This window comes from Castor canadensis, chromosome 9 (assembly GCF_047511655.1).
Source record: "Castor canadensis chromosome 9, mCasCan1.hap1v2, whole genome shotgun sequence".
NCBI classification, from domain to species: domain Eukaryota; kingdom Metazoa; phylum Chordata; class Mammalia; order Rodentia; family Castoridae; genus Castor; species Castor canadensis.
Genome location: NC_133394.1, coordinates 120,302,410 through 120,322,748, shown reverse-complemented (window position 1 = coordinate 120,322,748; position 20,339 = coordinate 120,302,410). Strand labels below are relative to the sequence as shown.

The window sequence follows — 20,339 nt, the reverse complement described above, 5'->3', positions numbered from 1 at the left end:
ATGGAGTTTGTTCATGCAGTAGAGAAGATCCAGAGATGATTTCCTGGAGTAGACTCTGACTTACCAACAGGCTCAGGTGGCTCATCTACAGGCAGAGTTAATGTAATCTCCCATTTCCGGTGGGCATGGCAGTCATAGCAACAAACATTTTTTGAGCACATCCTTTGGCAGGCATCATGCTAGGACTGGTTGAGCTCCTTCAACCGGCCATCTGCTCTGATCATATGCAGAAGGATTCTTGTTCAAGTAGTGACTCAGTCTTAGCTTCCTGGTCCTCATCAGCGAGTGAACCAGAGAGTTTTACCTCCAGTGGTTTGCTCTTCAGTTTCCATCAAATGCCCAGCTTGAAGAAGTGATAGAGGAAGTCATTTGCACAGTATTCATCCTCTCACTTTTATTATCTGGAATTCTATCATGAAGTCACATGAGTGTGGTCACTTGCACCTAAAGAATTGCAGTTTGATATATTCTCTGGTTTGTTTTTCTTTTTAAAACCAGCACTTAATACATTACTATTGCTCTATGATCAATATTTTCAGGATTATATTTAAAGAAATATCAATTCAGAGTTGATTAAAAAGCACACCAGAAATATTTCGGTAGGTATCCCAGAAGTCTTGGTAAACTATGCCAAGTCATAGAATGATTAACTAATTTCCAGCAGTGTGGAATTAAATGGTGGAGTTATGCATGAAAAGTAACAAATATTCTTAGCCAAGTACCAACCAAAGAAACATTTTTAAGCATATCAGTGCTTAAGGAAGTATATTCTCTGTTGTGGGCCACAACAACATTCTCTGTTGTGGAATGTCTTTGATGGAAAAAGGCAGGGAATGAGACTTTTGGAATATGCAAATGGAGTGACAAACAGAGAAGATTCAGGAACACTCTGATAACAGAGTTCCAAACCTCAGGAGGGGAGGGACCTATAATTATCCCCTAAAATATTCCAGTTAGGTGAGATCCCCATTTTGTTGCTGTTGTTGTGGCTACTGCTCTTAGGATCAGAGTGGAGGAGTCATCTGATTTTCTTGTCCCCATTCCAGGATCTTGCTCTTAGTTCTGGCAATGACATGGTCTGATGGAGGGCAGAGACATGGGATCAACTACGGAACTGGGGGTTCTGGCTACAGAGACCAGGAGTTGGTTTCAAGGAAAGGATATGGGAAGAGGTTAGGTAGAGTTGTGAAGGTTGGGTTAAGAAGCAGCAGTTCAGAGAGGAAAGTAGGTATTTGGCTGCCTGTTCTCAGTTACCAGACAAATTTTTCTCAGTCTTGAGCCCTTGGTATACCACCTGTCCACTAGATATCCAGGCATCTTGAAAACCAGGAATAATGATGTTTTTAGCACCTTACTTGATTCAAGCAAAGCTAGCATTTCTCCTGAGAAGTGGAACCTACTTCCTTAGTATTATCACTGTTGGAATTATTTGGCTGAGACAGAGCAAATTTACCGTATTTGTGAGCAATGAAATAGATTCTTTCTTGTCATAGCATTGTATTCCAAACAACTGTGAGGCACAATGCCCCAGTAAGAAAAGAGTTGGGAAACATACATGATAGCTCTTCTGGTACATTCATTTTGTTTGAAGTCATTGTGGTGCATTTTCTTTTACTTAAGGAAAAGTAAGGCATATGTTCTCCTTACTGCCTTAGTTCATATACTAAATGCTCCAGAGGCTTTCCCCACTTTAATTTAGCTAACTCTTAAAAGGAATAGAATGCAGCAATACTAAAATATTACCAGTTATTATTACATTTAATGTTCTGTCAATATGCTTTCATTACCTTAGTTCTCACTTTACATGTGTCACGTCTGTATTCCTGGCCAAACTGCCAACAGATAAAGGAACAGAATTTTATATACATTCTCTATAGCCCTGTGTATTTATTAATAGTGTTTTAAGAAGACACGAGCTATCTAAGATAGAATGAAACAAAATGAAGCCAAGGATTAGAGGCTCTTTGGTGTCACTACGGAATTGCCTGCCCCATCTTAGAGACGCCATACAATCTTTGTGGTCCCAATCAAATAGTCAAATGCCTCCAACCCCAGAAAGCCTTTTATAGCCTCTATAAGTAGATCTCTTCCCCTCTGCTCCCCATATTGTGATTTCCTAGGCTACCATTTTTTTCTGCATCACTCATTTGGTACCTATTTCCCATTCTATGTGTGTTTATAGAAAAATACATTGTGACTTCCATAGGAATTAGGACCTTTTCATTTCTTTAAATGAGTATTGGCCTAGCAAAAATAAGAATCTCAAAAGGAATATTTATTGTGTGATGATATTCCCCCCTGTCTTGTTCATTAATCAAAAATAGATTTGACCCTACTCTCCTAAGCAATGGAGACATGATGTGAACAAGCAAATATGGGGGTCTGCCTTTGATTGAAAATAATTACCCCCTTTTCTTTCTTCCGTCCCTACATGATGGGAAACATAGGAGAATGTAAGAAGCAGCTAAACAGGAGAGAAAACTGGAGCAATTCAAAGAAATTGGGAAGTGCACATATTTCTCCCTCCCTTTTTTTTTTTTAACTTTCACAGTAAAGTTTTGAAAGTTAAAAGCATCAGTTCTTTTGTAAGTCTCCTGTTTAAGTTCAAATTCCCTCTATGCTTCCTCTTAAGCCATGGAGGCTTAATTTCTGCTAATAATTGAGTCTACTATGTCAAATGAGATAGTGCTTGTTGCCTAATTCACAATAAACAATATTGGCTATTATTACTACTATTATTAGTTTATTTTTATTTTTTGATGATCTTTTTATTATCATATAATAGTTGTACAGAGGGATATGTTACAATATTTGCATATGTGCTTTTAATATATCTTAGTTGGACTTATCCTCTCCATTGTTCTCCCTCTTCCCCCCACCCCTTACTTAGAACAATTTCAACAGATTTCTATTTTCATATATGAATACAAAATACATCCATTGTATTCACTCTTATTCACCCTTTCCTTATTCCTCCCTTCCCGCCCCACTGGTACCCATCCCTGGAAAAGACCTCTTGTTCATTTTTTTAAAAAGTGTATATTGATAGTCCAAGGGGTTTCACCTTGGCATTTCAGACATGTATGTATAGATTATGCTTTAATCAGACTACCCCCACATTACTCACTCTTTCCCTATCACCACACTCCTTTATTATTCATCAGTTTATAGTGTATTACGTTATATTAGCTGTTGTTATTGTCACATGCATGACTGTAAGGAGGGCATGTCAAGGACTGTTTGGAGTAGGGCAGAGACATCCCAGGCTCAAACTTGCTCATAGGTTTCCTTTCTCAGATGGTAGAGCTGGCTCCAAGCTCCTTGAACAACTCTGAAGGATGTGTTGGATCCTTCCATGTCTGGACTTGATGTGACATCTGTGGTTTGCCAGAGCTCGCCTCCTGCTGGCAGCTTTCTCTAAGACTACTAGGAAGCCTTATTAGAGGGACAAATCTATGATAGTAAAGAGAAACTTCTTTTTGGCCTCCTTGTTATAAGTTTACTCAGATATGAAGGGAAGAATCATGTTGATTATTTTGTGAGTTAAGTTCTCCTGATTATAACTTTGTACTCTCAAATACTAACAGAACGGATTTTCTTTCCCCCACCTTTCCCTCTTTTGTTAATAGGGTGCTGAGAAAATTTTGTCAATGAATGAATCAGGAGAACTGCAAGACCTCTTAACCAAAATTGAGGTAACTGTACTTTCAGCAACTTATTTTTAGAAATTAAAACCCTAAACACATTCTGATTATAATTGAGTTTTCCTAATTGAATTTTCCTCTCATGTTCTTACAAATGTGTAACAGGATACAAGTGACAGTTTTAATTGGCTATCACCTGCCATTAGGTTTGCTTCAGCTAGAGTGACTTTAATGTTATCTTCTAACAACCTCCTACTATTAGTTGAAAATTCTGGTCAGCTTTATTTGAGTCTAATTCTCTATAATAGAGACGTTGATGAGGTACTTTAAGTCAGGCAATTGTCTTGAAGCACACTTAAAATTTGCCATTGAAACTATTTCGCCTTTTCCATGAACTAGCTCATCATGCCTTACAATAAAAGAAAAACTTATTTCTCTAAAAACACATTTTAATTTTTGTTCCTATTCTAATAACTACAGCATCAGAAAAATACTTATCCAAATATATAATGTATCAAGTTTGTTTGCAACCAGAAAGTCCTTATTGCTTCTCTGCTAAATTATTTTATCAAGCTCTTTATCCTTCTATATAGGAAGACCATATGCTTTAACATCTAGGCTGGGTCACTGTAAGAGTGAAAAGTATACACTAGTGATCACTATGAGAAAGCAAACATTAATCAGGCCTTTCCCATGTACTAGACTAGTCATAGAATCACTGAGCATCTACATTCTCCTACTGACTCTTTTTGGCCTATCTTCCATTAATCAAAACTAACCTTAGTTTTGATTCTCTAACATGGCTTCCACCTCAGTCAAAATAAAAAATGATGTGATTTCTTGTCCTTTCTTACTACCATTCCTCTATGTAAGTTCCTCTGTTTGCCTAGAGTGCTCTTTTTCCAGTTCTTCCTTTCCTTCTGCCATCTTCTCGGCCCATGTGCTGTATATCACTTCGTCAAAACATCCTTTCTAATCTCTTCTATCTCTGAATCACTGTAACCTTTTTTGTTGGGTGCTTATCAAAGTCTTCCTTGTATTACTTTCTTGGGGTATTTAATTCATGTCTCAAATGAACTATCTTCCTTATTCATAGGAATCATTTTTAATTTGTATCATGATCTTGTCCAGAAGAAAACACAATATATTCATTCATTTAGTAAGTATGTAGTAGTTATAAGCACTTTGCTAAAGAAGACATCATGTTTGATCAGAGCTGCTTGCAATAGCAATAACTCAGAAAAGCTTTGTACTCATTTCTGTCATAACAACAATAGCATTGCATTTATACACTTTGGTCTAATAGAGATGATAGCCAGAGAGAAAGTGCTTGTGAAGAAGAAGGGTCTCTAGGATATAGGAAGAGAAAGGACCATGATCTGATTTCTAAATTCAAAACTATACGATATTTTTTAGAGAGTCAACCTGCTTGTATAAAAGTGGTCTAAATTTCATTGGTTTTCAAAGTTTATAATTTTTGAAGGATTATGACTTGAAAATTAGAAGATTTTAGCTCACTGGTAGCTATGTGGCTATGGTCTTTCACCTCTCAGGATCTTTGATTTCTTTATCTGTCAAGTAAGGATATGCAACTTGATCATCTAAAATTCCTCTCAGCGAAAAATTCTGTATGGACCAAATTATTTCTTTCCTTATGTTCTCATATTCTACTCCAATCTCATGTAACAATTAACTTAGATCAATATGTACCATTTTATTTAAGCCATTTAACTTGATTAATAGATCTTTGCACATTTTAAGTTATGTAAGTGGTGTTATGTAATTTTGTTTGATTTTGAAATATTTTCATTGGGCAAGGTGTTTTTAAGAGCCATCTGTATTGATATGTGCACATTTAACCTATTTTTCTAACTGCTGCATACTTTTTCAAGGGAGCACTGTTCAATAGGACTTTCTCCAATGATGGAATGAGGATGTGTTTGTTTTGTTCAAAATAATAGCAAATGGTTATTGTGGACCTAAAGTATGGCTAGCATGACTGAAAAACTGAATTTTAAATTTTATTTAATTTTACTTGATTTAAATTTAGATTAAAATTGTCTTACGTGGGCAGCGGTTCTGTTTTGGATAGTGTGGCTCATAGTACCCACCACTCTCTTTATTTGTCCACATTTTCACTAATGGGCACCCAGGCATCTTCCAATTTTCCCCTTGAAACAATCGGTGATGCAAAGGACAACCTTGAATATGTTTTCTTATGGATTTCCCTGAGAGTGAAAAAGGCTGATCCTAACTCAGATGTGTACCTATTTTTCTACACAGCGCCAGATGGCTTTTTGGAACGGCTATACCAGTCAACATTCCCTTTTGTAGAGAAAGTGTTTTTTTACATTTCCACATTCCAGGAAATATGTTACATGGTCCCATTTTCTAATTTTTTGCAAATTAGTATGTATAGAGCTATATCACATTATTTTAACTTATATTTTTCAGATTGCTGTTGAATTTATGTTTGTTAGACTTTTACATTTCCTCTTCAGTAAAGTATGCATTCTTAAACCTTGCCCATTAAAATACTTGAAATTGTCTTTTGATCAGCTTTGATTTTTAGAAGACTGACTCTTCTATTTTATAGATTTTAATTTCTGCATTGTTTTAGTCATTGACAATATTTCCTTCCCTCTTTTAGCTTCTTCCATGGTGTCCTTCAACAGAAAGTCTATATTCTGATGTGATCAAATCTATTACATTTTCCTGTTTGATGATTTTGGCTTTTATTTACAAAGTACTCTTCTATATTAAGGTTGCAAAGGCTATCTTTTCTTCTATTAACTTTGTAATTGTCTTTTTATATCTGCTGTATACACAGACTATTTTTTTCTTTTTATTTTCTGGTGTGACTGCAGTTTGAACTCAGGGTTTCCTGCTTGCAAAGCAAGTGTGCTACCACTTGAACCACACCTCCAGTCTCTTTCGCTCTGGTTATTTTGTATATGGGGTCTCACAGACTATTTGTCCAGGCTGGTCTCGAACCATGATCCTCCTGATCTCAGTCTCCCAAGTAGCTAGGACGACAGACTTGAGCCACTGACTCCCAGCTACTTTTATTTTCTTAAATTTGGTGAACTAACTTCCAAATACCATCCACCAAATAATTTATTATTTCTTTATTTTTCTGTGTTGTCTATTTTATAATACATCTCCACATATATTTCAGTCTTTCTCCGAAATCTCTACTGAGTTCCATTAATCCATTTATATTTTTATTACACCAATGTCATACTGTTTTTATGTCTATAGTTTAAAAGTGCCTTTTAGGATCTTATAAGATGGCTAAGCCTCAATAGTTTTCTTCATACAAATTTACAGTCAATTTTGATAATCTGAAATTTCATTCCTTTTTATCCATTTTTAATTCTACATCTTAACACCTCATGCTAGGTTAACATAACCATTCTATCTCAGCTTAAAATACTTGGAAAAAGCTTTTTTCTTTCTCTATTTTTATAAGCAATGTAAATAAGGTGCAAATATTTATGACTATTCCCAATTTTCAAAATGGTGGTATGATTCTGGTTTCTACTTTTATTAGAATATCAAGGTGCCATAATTCAGTTGGGCTGACTTGTCCACATAATAAAAACGATACAGAATTTGCAGCCAGCCAAGAAATTCTAGAACTGTGCTTGAGAAGGGGATGGGATTTTAGAGAAAACAACTCACATAAAAAGACTGGCTTTGCAGAATCATTAGGAGATCAAGCAAAGTGGATAGGGATGTAAGATTTAAATCTGAACCATCCCATACTTGTGGTTGGTTTTGACAGTGAAGCAGGAGCTAAATATCCACAAAGCAAGAAACATTTGAGCCTTTAATTTATAGCAAGTGATATTCTTGGTGCTTTATATATTTTAAGTGATTGAAACCTTATAACAACTCTGCTAAAATGGTCCTTTTATTATTACCTCTATTTTACCAATGAGGGACAAGAGAGTAAATCACTTGCTCAAGGCCTTACAGAAAGTGGTTAATTTCTGATTTTACTCAGTATGACTCCATAGCCCATGATATTAACTTTGAGCTTATGCAGTCATGACTCTCAAATCAACTGACATGTGTGTCTGGAATATTTGACCATACCATGGCAAGATGAAAAGTCTGGGTGAGAAATGTACTAGAAGGTTAAAAAGAAGTATTAGCTCCAGGCAAAAGACTGGAATTTAACACCATGCTGTGATACCAGTGGAGGATTCTGGAAGACTGGAAACTGGTGATATCTTTAGAGAGAAATTAGAGGGATCCTGCCAAGCTCTACTCTTACTTGCGTACCACAGTCTATAACTGTCTATAGTATTCATAATTCAGGTACCAGTTTCAGCAGTTATCCCAAGTGATGGTGAAGAAAGAAGCTTAGCAGATTTTTGGACCATCAAAATGAAGTTGGCAAATAATTTCAAGTATTTCAGAATTCTAGCATACATCCTGCTCAAGAGAAAATTGCTCTGGGATGCTCAGTGGGTGTGGCTTGTTGAGCAGAGGCAAGTAATTTATGTGATGGTTAGTACAAAGACCTGGGGTCTTTATAGCTAGTAGCTCTGACAGTTTGCAGCTCATTCTCCTAGTAGGATATGAGCTTCATGGGGATATAGATTCTTGTCTATTTTGCTCAATTATTTATTTCTAGTGCTTAGGAAACTGGTATATACTCAATATGCAAATATTTGTTGAATGAATAGATGAACAAATCCTTCTTTATCCAAGGATTTGGGAGGAAAGTTATTATTTTATATAGGAGAATGCTTGGGTGAAAAAGATTTTTTAGTAAGATTTTTTTATTTGTATTCTTTTATTAACATTAATAATCAGACTGGAGATTAGAAGTAAAAAAAAGTCTTAGGATTTCCCCTAAAATGATCATTGAAGTGGATAGTTGATTCTCTTGGCTCCCATACAGAGAAAGCCAGGGTACTACTGAGATGTATTAGCGTACCACTGGTTCTGGCAGACACTGGAGTAAAAGTCTTCAATAGCAAAGAAGTTCTAAGTAAGCTTTTGCCTAGCCATATATTTTTTTAAAACATGGACAGAAAGTTTTGTTGGTATGTCTACTGAAATTACCAACATAGTGCCCATTTTCTGTCCTTGTTTTCTTATAAAGTTTCTAAGAATTACTTAGTTTGATTCTCCCCTGAGGGCTGGTAACTTCTATTTGTTACTGTGAAGAACAGAGGAAAGACTCCTTAGCTACACATGAGGATGGTAGAAATGCCACAGGCTGTGTGTATAAGGCACTGGAGATGTCAAAGACTGTCCTCAGCCTCCCTGGAGAAGCACAGCTCTGGATGTTTCTTCTTTTGGTGGGAGTGGGCATGGCATGTTCAGAGGCCATGGCAATAGAGAACCACCTACTCACCTGTGTAATCAGGTGATACCATCTGCTTCTCTCTGAATATTAAATACCCATTTATGTAGGTTTGTGGCTGTCCAAACAATTTGGGTGGAGAATCAGGCACCTACATTCAGAGAGATATTAAGATTATAAGCTACAAATTTCCTGTGCAGTTTGTCCAATGGCTTCTTTCCAAACTGCAAACTGAGAATGCTGGAACACAGGAAAGGTATTATTTTTTTAGCAACTTGATCAGGCAGTGAGGTGTTTAGTAGGTACTTAGCAAATATATGCTGAATTAAAAGGTTGACTCTAGTTTAAAATATATAGACAGAATTTAATTATTCAGAGATGATTATATCCCAAGTGTGGACTTGTTGACCGTTTGTTACATAAATAAGTAGACTTCATAAACCATCTAGATGATGAAGTTTATGGTCACCAGTTGCCTTTGCTTTGGTAGGGTATTTAAGAGACTTCTAAAATCTACTGGAATAAGATTATATAATTTGAAGTTAAAAATAATAAGTGCTTTACTTTCTGATCTTGAAGAAAACATAGACTCTTGATCCTGTTTCTGCATTGGATGACCTAGAATACATTATATATTGCTGAAATTTGAATTTGTACTACAAAGTAAATCTATTTGACAATCACTTATGTATTCCACCCTTGTATCCTTGTCCCCTTATTATTTTGTTAGAGACTTGAGAATTCTGTAAGTTTCAATTTACATGACTGAAGTAGATCTTTTCAAAGACCTAGGGGTAGGGCTGGGAGCTATTATTAGTAGAACAAGGAAGTGTAATTCAATGCTGTATTCCCAATGCCTTGCATAGTGTTCTGCTAGTGTATGTTCGATAAAGATTTTTGTAATGAATTAAAAAGTATAAAGATCCTACCCACTGAGTACTTTTTAAACAACTTCACCAAGAAAGCTAAATATAGATATATTTAGATCAAATGATTCAGCTGATAAAAAATGTTTGTGCTATGTGACCCTGGGCAATTTAGCCTGCAATAGCGGTTAGTCTATAAAACTTAGATAGATATTTATAAATGAAATAATGGCCAATAATTACTAATCTTATTGAGTGTCTCCTATGTGCCAGGCAATGTTCTATTCATTGTATGTAAAATAATTCATTGAATCATCTCAATAACTCTGAGTAAAATACACATCACATCACAGAATTTTATGAGTTCTGAAGAAAGGATTTCAGGATGGCCTGATCTATTTGTGATTCTTTTTAAACATGGAAATGGAGCTTTTGGTATTAATGTATTAATTTTGTTTTGTGACATTTATTTACTGTGCTTTTTGGATAAATTATGAAGAAATAGACTGTTGTTTTTAGTGGATTTAACAATTGGCCTTTATTTCCTTTTGAAAGTAATCTTTGTAAGCCATATTACAGGCCCCTGATGTAGAAAAATTTTTAATTTTGTTGTGTTACCATTTTGAATTCTGCATACTAGCAGCCTAGTGTTGGGGTGAGTAAAATAGGAAGAGAATGAGCCTAGGAAGCTGCCTAGCACTCACATCTTATTTCACTTTTGTTGTTCTTTGTCATCACAAATATATTTTATGGTAAAACTATATGCTATTAAAAAATGTAGTCATTTGCAAGTGTCTTGGGATGCACCAGGAAGTGATAAGTTGGTATTCAGGTAATGTATACTGGTACAGCTATACTGGTTTTTAAAAATATTGAAACATGTTTTTACTGTGTTTTAAGATACTAAATAATTTATAGTGGTTGATAAAGAACTGCCGCCCAAACATCAATCCTCTGGTCTGGCAGCCTTTTTTCTATATGGTTGCCAAATAAAATATAGAATGCCCACTTATATTTAAATCTCACATAAATTGTGAATAATTTTATAGTTTAAGTATGTCCAATGCAACATTTTGTGCATATTTTATATATACTTATACAAAAATTATGGTCTGTTTGAAATTCAAGTTTAATTGAACATTCTGTATACTCATTTGCAATATTTGACAATCCTGCTTTACTAGAATCCCAGACCTATTCACAATCCAACAGCAACGAGTGAAGTCCTGGATGCTGGAGTGTTACGGTTTCTTGCTGTAGTTCTAGGCTGGTCCAGCATCAGTTCTATCTAGCTGGTGCACTTGTTGTATAAGTTATTAAATATTTTTAATGTAAATTACTTTCATAGCTTTAGTGATGCCAAGGATCTGTTTTCTTTATAAAATTGGAAAAGAACACCATTACTTACTAATTCCTTCATTTAAAACATTATTTTGCTGTTGTTGGATTTAAATTCAAGGCCTGTGTTTGCTAGGCAAGCACTCTGCCACTTTAGCCACCTGTCCAGCCCTTTTACCTTTGTAGGATTTTTACTTTTTAATGTTTTTTCTTTAGATAGACTCTTGCATTTTTGGCCAGGGCCAGCCTGAGCAGCAATCCTTTTATCTAGAGCTTCCATGTATTTGGGACAACAAGTGCACACTACCATGCTCAGCTCTTTTGTTAAGATGGGATCTCACTAACTTTTTGCTCAGGGTATCCTTGAACCACAGCCCTCCCACTATCTGCCTCATGAGTAGCTGGGATTACAGGCCTATATTTAGGTCTATATTTTTAAAGCATTCTGTTTCCATTACTGGGCTTGTTTTGTTTTTACTCATAAGTATTTTTTCCAAAGAAATTTTAATATAAAAGATTTAAGTCCAGTGCATCCTTTTGAGGGTCAATTTTTGCATATATAAATGACAGAAATCCATTTGCAAAATAACAAAATTGCTACATACATTTGATGTATTGTTTGGAAGACCTTTGCATCTCTATAATTGTGACAAAGTTCCTTGTTTGTGTTAGTCAGATTGGCAACCACTACGTTATCTCAAAGTAATTTTGGGCTATTAAGACTGAAAATTTTCATAGGTTTTGCCATCTTGATGTAAGAGCTAAGTCAAATAGTAATTATAAGTGAATATTGTTACATACCTGAAAATGCATATTGAAAACTGATGTGGAAATGTGTAAATTATAAGTCAATCATGTTTTTATGTTTGTTTTTCAGGGTATATTCCACAAGTTATTTATTATGAAACAATTATATTTATTTCCTAGGAAAAGTTTCCTGGGTTCTGTTAGTGGTATACATTAGAGAAATGGTGGGTTAAATACAGTTAATCAAGTTCTTTTCCAGTTGGATTTTTGGAGACTTGTACATGTGGAAATAGAAGTCTCCAAAAAAAAGCTTTATGTATGTGTATGCTATGCATGTCTCTATGAGTGTGTCTTTGTGTGTGCGTGTGTGTGTGTGTATTTCCCAACCTTGTTTTGGTAAGTACTCTTTTTACAAAGCTAGGCTTTCAAATTTGTCTGCTAATTTCTATTCTCTAAGTCAGAAGCTGAGAATCGATTCATGGCTTTTCTTTTTTTATTCACTTTATAACGGCACCCAATCTTCCCTGACCTGATAGACTCCACCTAGTGGACTCCAACAAAGGCAGCATGTTCAAAAAGTAGAAATGCATAATGATTTTCAAAATTTTGCCCTCAACACATCGACTAGTTGTTTTCATTCTACTGCTAGAGAAGTAGGGAAGTTTTATGGATGTACATTATCTGTGACTGTTTCCTTAAGTATAAAATGAGGATAATGATGCTTGAATGATATCTTTATCAAAGCAAACACCTACATATGTGGAGGGAAGAATGGGGGAAGATTCAACATCATAATGCATTTGAAATGCTTTGAAAAGAATAAAGCATTTTCAAATTGGAAATATAGCAGTGGATTTTCAGTTGATTGTAGTCCCTGTATATTTTAGAACATAGTTCTCCAATTTTCCAAATTTGCTGTTAGAGGTCCTATTCTATAAACAAGGACATAAAACTGGTAAGAGATACTAGTGGGAACATTAAAGTATTTTCCTTTAATTTGAATAACTACCTCCTAAATTATTTGTTTTGCAAAAATGTGATGGAATTCTTAAAGGCATATTATTTAACCTAAAATTTACCAGCCTTTACTGTGCAACAAGCCTGTGCTATCCATGGCAGTCAATGGGGTAATGAAGGAGGACTTTAGCTAATTTCCCCCTCAGTCTGATGTATAATGTTAGTAGGTGATTTCAAGTGTATAGCCATAGTAAGTAATGCCAATATTATTTTACAACCTTACACAGTACAGAATGATGGGAAGACTGATTGAATTGTTCATGCTAACACATTTTCTAACTTTTGTCCCCTGTCATCCTGTGCAGAGAGTGCAGCATCCACACGAGTGTCGTTCCTGTGGAGGTTTTGGCTTTCTTCCGTGCTCCGTGTGCCATGGGAGCAAGATGTCAGTATTTCGAAATTGCTTTACAGACTCTTTCAAGGCCTTGAAGTGTACAGCTTGCAATGAGAATGGTCTTCAGCGTTGTAAGAACTGTGCTGGTTAATTGGGGCTTCTACCCTGAAAAGCCTCATTTTATGAATTAAAGGCTATAATTTGGTTTATACTTTTTTTTAAAAAAACAAAGTTATGTTTTGGATTAATCAATAAAGTTTGTATATTATAATTGCCTTTGTTTCAAATTTTTGCTGGGATAGTTTTTGTTGATTTATTAAATAAATACTTATTTAAAAACTACTAAGTGCCAAGCCCTGTGCTAGACTCTGGTTTCTAACTGGAGTTAATGGAGAACTCAGTACCATTGTCAGGTACCCAAAGTCTGGTCCTTTAAATGTATTTGATTTTCTAAAGAAAAGACAAAATGTATCTAATGGTGTCTTTTGGTCTACTGCAATGTCATCTGTTTCTCACAGATCACTTAATGCGACTCCCTAGATACATCACACATTTCTAAGCATGTATCAGCTGCAAGAGAGAAGAGAACTCAAGACAGTGGGAAAGAAGATGCTCAGCAAGCAGATGTTTTAAGCTGCAGGATAGTCTTGAACAGATGATCTTAGTGATACATCATAAACATTAACAAATAATACAGAAGCTACCCAATACTTGTATGGATTTCTTTTATACTTTTTTTTTGAGAGTTTTCCCCTCTTTTTTGTGGTGGTTGATTCACTAGAAATTAGCTTTTACAAGCAGAAGATCCATAATAGAAAAATAATATTTCTTCACTTATTCTTGAGCCACAACAGTAAGTTACATCATATAGTACTATCATCTTTGTTTTTTTCTTTTTGGCATCTTAATAAAGGATTTTATTGTCTAATGCTGAAATTGATTTTTAAAAATTATTTATACATTTATTCATATGTGTATACATTGTTTGGGCCATCTCTCCCTCTTGCTTCTCACTCCACAGCCCCTCCCCCGATCCCCTTGCTTCCAGGCAGAACCTGTTCTGCCCTCTTCTCCAATTTTGTTGAAGAGAAAATAAAAGCAATAATAAGAAAGACATAGCATTTTTTCTAGCTTGAGATAAATATAGCTATACAGAGAGATTTCTAGCATTGCTCCCATGCACATGTGCATTACTACCCAAATTGGTTCATCTCCACCAGACCTCTTCACTTCTTCCTGGTCACCTTCTCATAGTGGCCTCCACCATTTAAGGTTACTTTATTCACTCCACTACAGTGGGCACATAACCCACTTTCAAGTTTTAGGTTTTCTTCCCTTTCCCTATTCCTCCTGTATGTGTTCATTCCTTAGTGTGTGACCTATGTCCAATAATATTACTGCATTTGTTTTAGGTATATAATCTGCATATGAGGAAAAACATATGATTGTTGACCTTCTGAGCCTGGCTAACTTCATTTAAGATGATGTTCTCCAGTTCCATCCATTTACTTGCAAATGACAAAATTTCATTCTTTTTTGTGACTGAGTAAAATTCCATTGTAAATGAGTACCACATTTTCTTAATCCATTCATTGGCACTGCGGCATTTGGGCTGTTTCAATAACTTGGTTGTTGTGAATACTGCTGAAATAAACATGGGTGTGCAGGTGCTTTTGGAATAACCTGAGTTGCATTCCTTTGGGTATATCCCTAGGAGTGGTATTGCTGGATCATATGGCAGATCTATGATTAGTTTTTTAAAGAAAGCTTCATACTGTTTTCCAAAGTGCTTGTACTAGCTTACCTTCCCATGAGCAGTGTATGAGGATTCCTTTTTCCCTACATCCTCACCAACATTTGCTGTTGGTGGTGTTTTGTTGGTAGCCATTCTAACAGGGGTGAGGTGGAATCTTAGTGTGGTTTTGATTTGCATTTCCTTTATGGCCAGGAATGGTGAACATTTTTTCATATGATTTTTGGCCATTTGGATTTCTTCCTTTGAAAAAGTTCTGTTTAATTCAGTTGCCCACTTCTTTATAGGTTCATTGATTTGGGGGGAGTTTAGTTTTTGAGCTCCCCATATATTCTGGTTATCAGTCCTTTGTCTGATGTATAGCCAGCAAATATTTTCTCCCACTCTTTGGGTAGTCTTTTCAGTTTAGGGACCATTTCTTTTGTTACGCAGAAGCTTTTTAACTTCATGTAGTCCCATTTTTCTATCTTTTCTCTTAGTTGCTGTGATGCTGGAGTTCTACTGAGGAACTCCTTGCCTATACCTTTTGTTCCTAGTATATTCCCTGCTCTTTCATATACTAACTGCAAAGTTTCTGATCTGATATTAAGGTCCTTAATTCACTTTGATTTGATACTAGTACAGGGTGATAGGCATGGATCTAGTTTCAGTTTTCTGCAGGCAGATAACCTCTTTCTCCAGCAACAGTTGTTGAAGAGGCTATTTTCCATCATATGTTTTTGTCTCCTTTGTCAAAAATAAGGTGGGCATAGCTATGTGGATTCATATCGGGGTCCTCTATTCTGTTCCCGCTGGTCTTCATATCTGTTTTTGTGGCAGTACCATACTGTTTTTATTGTTATGGCTCTATAATATAGTTTGAAGTCGGGTATATTGATACCTCCAGCATTGCTGTTTTTGCTGAGTGCTGCCTTGGCTAATCATGGTCTCTTGTGTTTTCAAATGAACTTTAGAGTAGATTTTTCAATCTCTGTGATGAATGTCATTGGGATTTTGATGAGAATTGCATTGAACATGTAGATTGCTTATGGTAGTATAGCCATTTTTACTATGTCAATTCTGCCAATCCATGAGCATGGGAGATATTTCTACATTCTGTACTCTTCCTCAATCTCTTTCCTCAAAGATTTGAGTTCTCCTTGTAGAGGTCATTTACATCCTTTGTTAGGTTTACTCCTAGTTATTTGAGGTTTTTTTGAGGCTATTATAAATGGAATTATTTTCCAATATTCTTACTCAATTTGTTTATTGTTGGTATATAAAAGGCTACTGATTTTTTTAAGTTGACTTTGTATCCTGTTACATTGCTGAAGCTGTTTATAATATCTAGGAGTTTTTGGGCAGTGTTTTTGGGTCTTTGAGGTATAGGATCATGTTATCTGCAAATAGGGATACTTTGACAATTGCTTTACCTATTTGTATTCATTTTATTACTTCTTCCTGCCTTATTGTTCTAGCTAGGAATTCCAGGACTATATTGTCTCATTCCTGACTTAAGGGGAAATGGTTTCAGTGTTTCTCCATTAACTATGATGTTGGTTATAGGTTTGCCATATATAGCTTTTATAATGTTGAGGTACATTCCTTTTATTCCTAGTTTTCTTAAAGCTTTTATCATGAAGTGGTGTTGAATCTTATCAAAAGGTTTTTCTACATCTACTGAGATACAAAGTGTTTTTGCTTCTATTAATGTGCTGTATTACACTTACAGATTTGTGTATGTTGAACCACCCCTGCATCCCTGGGATAAAACTGACTTGGTCATGGTGAATGACCTTTCTGATATGTTGTTGGATTTGGTTTGCCATTATTTTATTGAGGATTTTTCTATGATCTTCATTAAGGAGATTGGCCTATAGTTCTCCTTTTTGGATGTGTCTTTGTCCTGTTTTGGGATGAGTGTACTACTGGCTTCATAGAATGAGTTAGGCAGTGTTCCTCTCCTTTCTATTTTGTGGAAAAGTTTAAGGAGAGTTGGTATTAGTTCTTCTTTAAAAGTCTGGTAGAATTCAGCAGAGAATCCAACAGGTTGTGGACTTTTCTTCTTTGAGAGACTTTTTATTGCTGCTTCAATTTCACTTAGTGATATAGATCTGTTAAGGTGGTAATATCCTCTTGGCTCAGTTTTAGATGGTCATAGATATCTAGAAATTTGTCCGTTTCTTCAAAATTTTCAAATTTATTGGAATATAGGTTCTCAAAGTAGTCTCTAATGATTCCCTGAATTTCCTTGGTATTTTTTATTGTCTCCCCTTTTTCATTTCTGATTTTACTGATTTGGATCTTTTCCTCCTCGTTTTAGTCAGATTTGCCAGGGGTTTGTCAATCTTGTTTATTTTATCAAAGAACCATCTTTTTGTTTTGTTGATTCTTTATGTGCTTTTTTTTTTGTCTCTATTTCATTAATTTCAGCCCTTTTATTATTTCTCTCCTTCTGCTTGTGTTGGGATTTGCTTGTTCTTGTTTTTCTAGGAGTTTGAGATGTACCATTAGGTCGTTTATTTGAGCTCTTCCTGTCCTTTTCATATATGTACTCATGGCTATAAACTTTCCTGTTAGGCCTGCCTTTGCTCTGTCCCATAGGTTCTGGTAGGTTGTGTTTTCATTTTCATTAACTTCTAGGACCCTTTTAATTTCCTCTTTTATTTCACCTATGACCCACTGATCCTTGAGCAATGTGTTATTCCGCTTCTAATTGTTTGTATATTTTCTGCTGTTGTTTTTGTTGTTGAGTTCTAGTTTTAATGCATAGTGATCAGATAGAATGCAGAAAGTTATTTCTATTTTCTTATATTTGCTGAGGCTTGCTTTGTGCCTAAGATATGATCAATTTTTTTGAAAGTTCTTTGGGCTGCTATGAAGAATGTATATTGTGTGGATGTTGGATGACATATGCTATAGACATCAGTTTTATCCATTTGGTTTATGGTGTAATTTAGTTCTAAAATTTCTTTATTGAGTTTTTGTTTGGATGACCTATTTATTGATAATAGGCTCATATTAAAATCTCCCACTACCACTGTGTTGGAGTCTATCTGCACTCTTCAGTCGTTTAGAGTATGTTTGATGAAATTGGGTGCATATAGGTTGATAAATATTATTTCCTTTCAATGTATTGCACCTTTTACTAGTATGAAGTGTCCTTTATCCTTTGACCAATGTAAGTTTGAAGTCTACTTTGTCTGAGATAAGTATTGCTACTCCTGCTTATTTTGGGGGGCCATTAGCTTGGTAAATCTTCTTCTAGCCTTTCATCCTAAGCTACTGTTTGTTTCTGTCAATGATGTTGGTCTCCTGTAAACAACAGATTGTTGGATCTTCCTTTTTAATCCATTTTGCCAAATGGTGTCTTTTGATGGGAGAGTTGAGTCCATTGACATTCAGTGTTAATATTGATAGGTATGTGGTGATTCTGCTATTTAGTTATTTTTGTTGTTCAAGGATTTGATTGTGTGCAGAATTAATGCTACTATTTGATTCCTTGTCTTTTCTTTTCCTGTGGTATGATACTTCCTGTCCTCTTGTGGTTTTGTTTTCTTTCATCTTCTGTGTACAAAATTCCATATAGAATCTTCTGTAGCGGTGGCTTTGTGGTCACATATTGTTTTAGTTTCTGCTATCATGGAAGATTTTTATTGCTCCATCTATTTTGAAGGATAGTTTTGCTGGGTAGAGTATACTAGGGTTGAAATTATTTTCATACAGTGACTGAAGTACCTCACTCCATGCCCTTCTTGCTTTTAAGGTTTCTGTTGAGAAATCTATTGTGATTTTGATGGGTATACCTTTATGTGCTATTTGTTTTTTCTCTCTTACATCTTCAGTATTCTTTCTCTGTTTTCCTTGCTTTTTGTTTTAATGGTAATATGCTGTGGGGAGGTTCTATTTTGATCAAGTTTGTTTGGTGTCCTGGAGACTTCCTGTACTTAAATGGGCAAAACTTTCTTGAGATTTAGGAAATTTTATGTTACTATTTTATTGAATACATTTTTTTTTTCATTTTTCTTTTATTATTCATATGTGCATACAAGGCTTGGTTCATTTCTCCCCCCTGCCCCCACCCCCTCCCTTACCACCCACTCCACCCCCTCCCGCTCCCCCCCCTCAATACCCAGCAGAAACTATTTTGCCCTTATCTCTAATTTTCTTATAGAGAGAGTATAAGCAATAATAGGAAGGAACAAGGGATTTTGCTGGTTGAGATAAGGATAGCTATACAGGGCATTGACTCACATTGATTTCCTGTGCGTGGGTGTTACCTTCTAGGTTAATTCTTTTTGATCTAACCTTTTCTCTAGTTCCTGGTCCCCTTTTCCTATTGGCCTCAGTTGCTTTAAGGTATCTGCTTTAGTTTCTCTGCATTAAGGGCAACAAATGCTAGCTAGTTTTTTAGGTGTCTTACCTATCCTCACCCCTCCCTTGTGTGCTCTCGCTTTTATCATGTGCTCATTGTCCAATCCCCTTGTTGTGTTTGCCCTTGATCTAATGTCCACATATGAGGGAGAACATACGATTTTTGGTCTTTTGGGCCAGGCTAACCTCACTCAGAATGATGTTCTCCAATTCCATCCATTTACCAGTGAATGATAACATTTCGTTCTTCTTCATGGCTGCATAAAATTCCATTGTGTATAGATACCACATTTTCTTAATCCATTCGTCAGTGGTGGGGCATCTTGGCTGTTTCCATAACTTGGCTATTGTGAATAGTGCCGCAATAAACATGGATGTGCAGGTGCCTCTGGAGTAACAGTCTTTTGGGTATATCCCCAAGAGTGGTATTGCTGGATCAAATGGTAGATCGATGTCCAGCTTTTTAAGTAGCCTCCAAATTTTTTTCCAGAGTGGTTGTACTAGTCTACATTCCCAACAACAGTGTAAGAGGGTTCCTTTTTCCCCGCATCCTCGCCAACACCTGTTGTTGGTGGTGTTGCTGATGATGGCTATTCTAACAGGGGTGAGGTGGAATCTTAGTGTGGTTTTAATTTGCATTTCCTTTATTGCTAGAGATGGTGAGCATTTTTTCATGTGTTTTCTGGCCATTTGAATTTCTTCTTTTGAGAAAGTTCTGTTTAGTTCACTTTCCCATTTCTTTATTGGTTCATTAGTTTTGGGAGAATTTAGTTTTTTAAGTTCCCTGTATATTCTGGTTATCAGTCCTTTGTCTGATGTATAATTGGCAAATATTTTCTCCCACTCTGTGGGTGTTCTCTTCAGTTTAGAGACCATTTCTTTTGATGAACAGAAGCTTTTTAGTTTTATGAGGTCCCATTTATCTATGCTATCTCTTAGTTGCTGTGCTGCTGGGGTTTCATTG

General features: G+C 35.7%; 1 protein-coding gene across 1 annotated transcript in view; it reads left to right on the top strand.

Annotated features, from left to right (window-relative positions):
* Positions 1 to 13,420, top strand: part of LOC109675910 (glutaredoxin domain-containing cysteine-rich protein 1) — a 109,410-nt gene extending 95,990 nt beyond the window's left edge. The window contains exons 3-4 of the mRNA XM_074041100.1: positions 3,630 to 3,695; positions 13,241 to 13,420. Coding sequence (XP_073897201.1) covers positions 3,630 to 3,695; positions 13,241 to 13,420 — 246 coding nt within the window. The remainder of the gene's footprint in view (positions 1 to 3,629; positions 3,696 to 13,240) is intronic.
* The last annotated feature ends 6,919 nt before the right edge of the window (positions 13,421 to 20,339 follow it).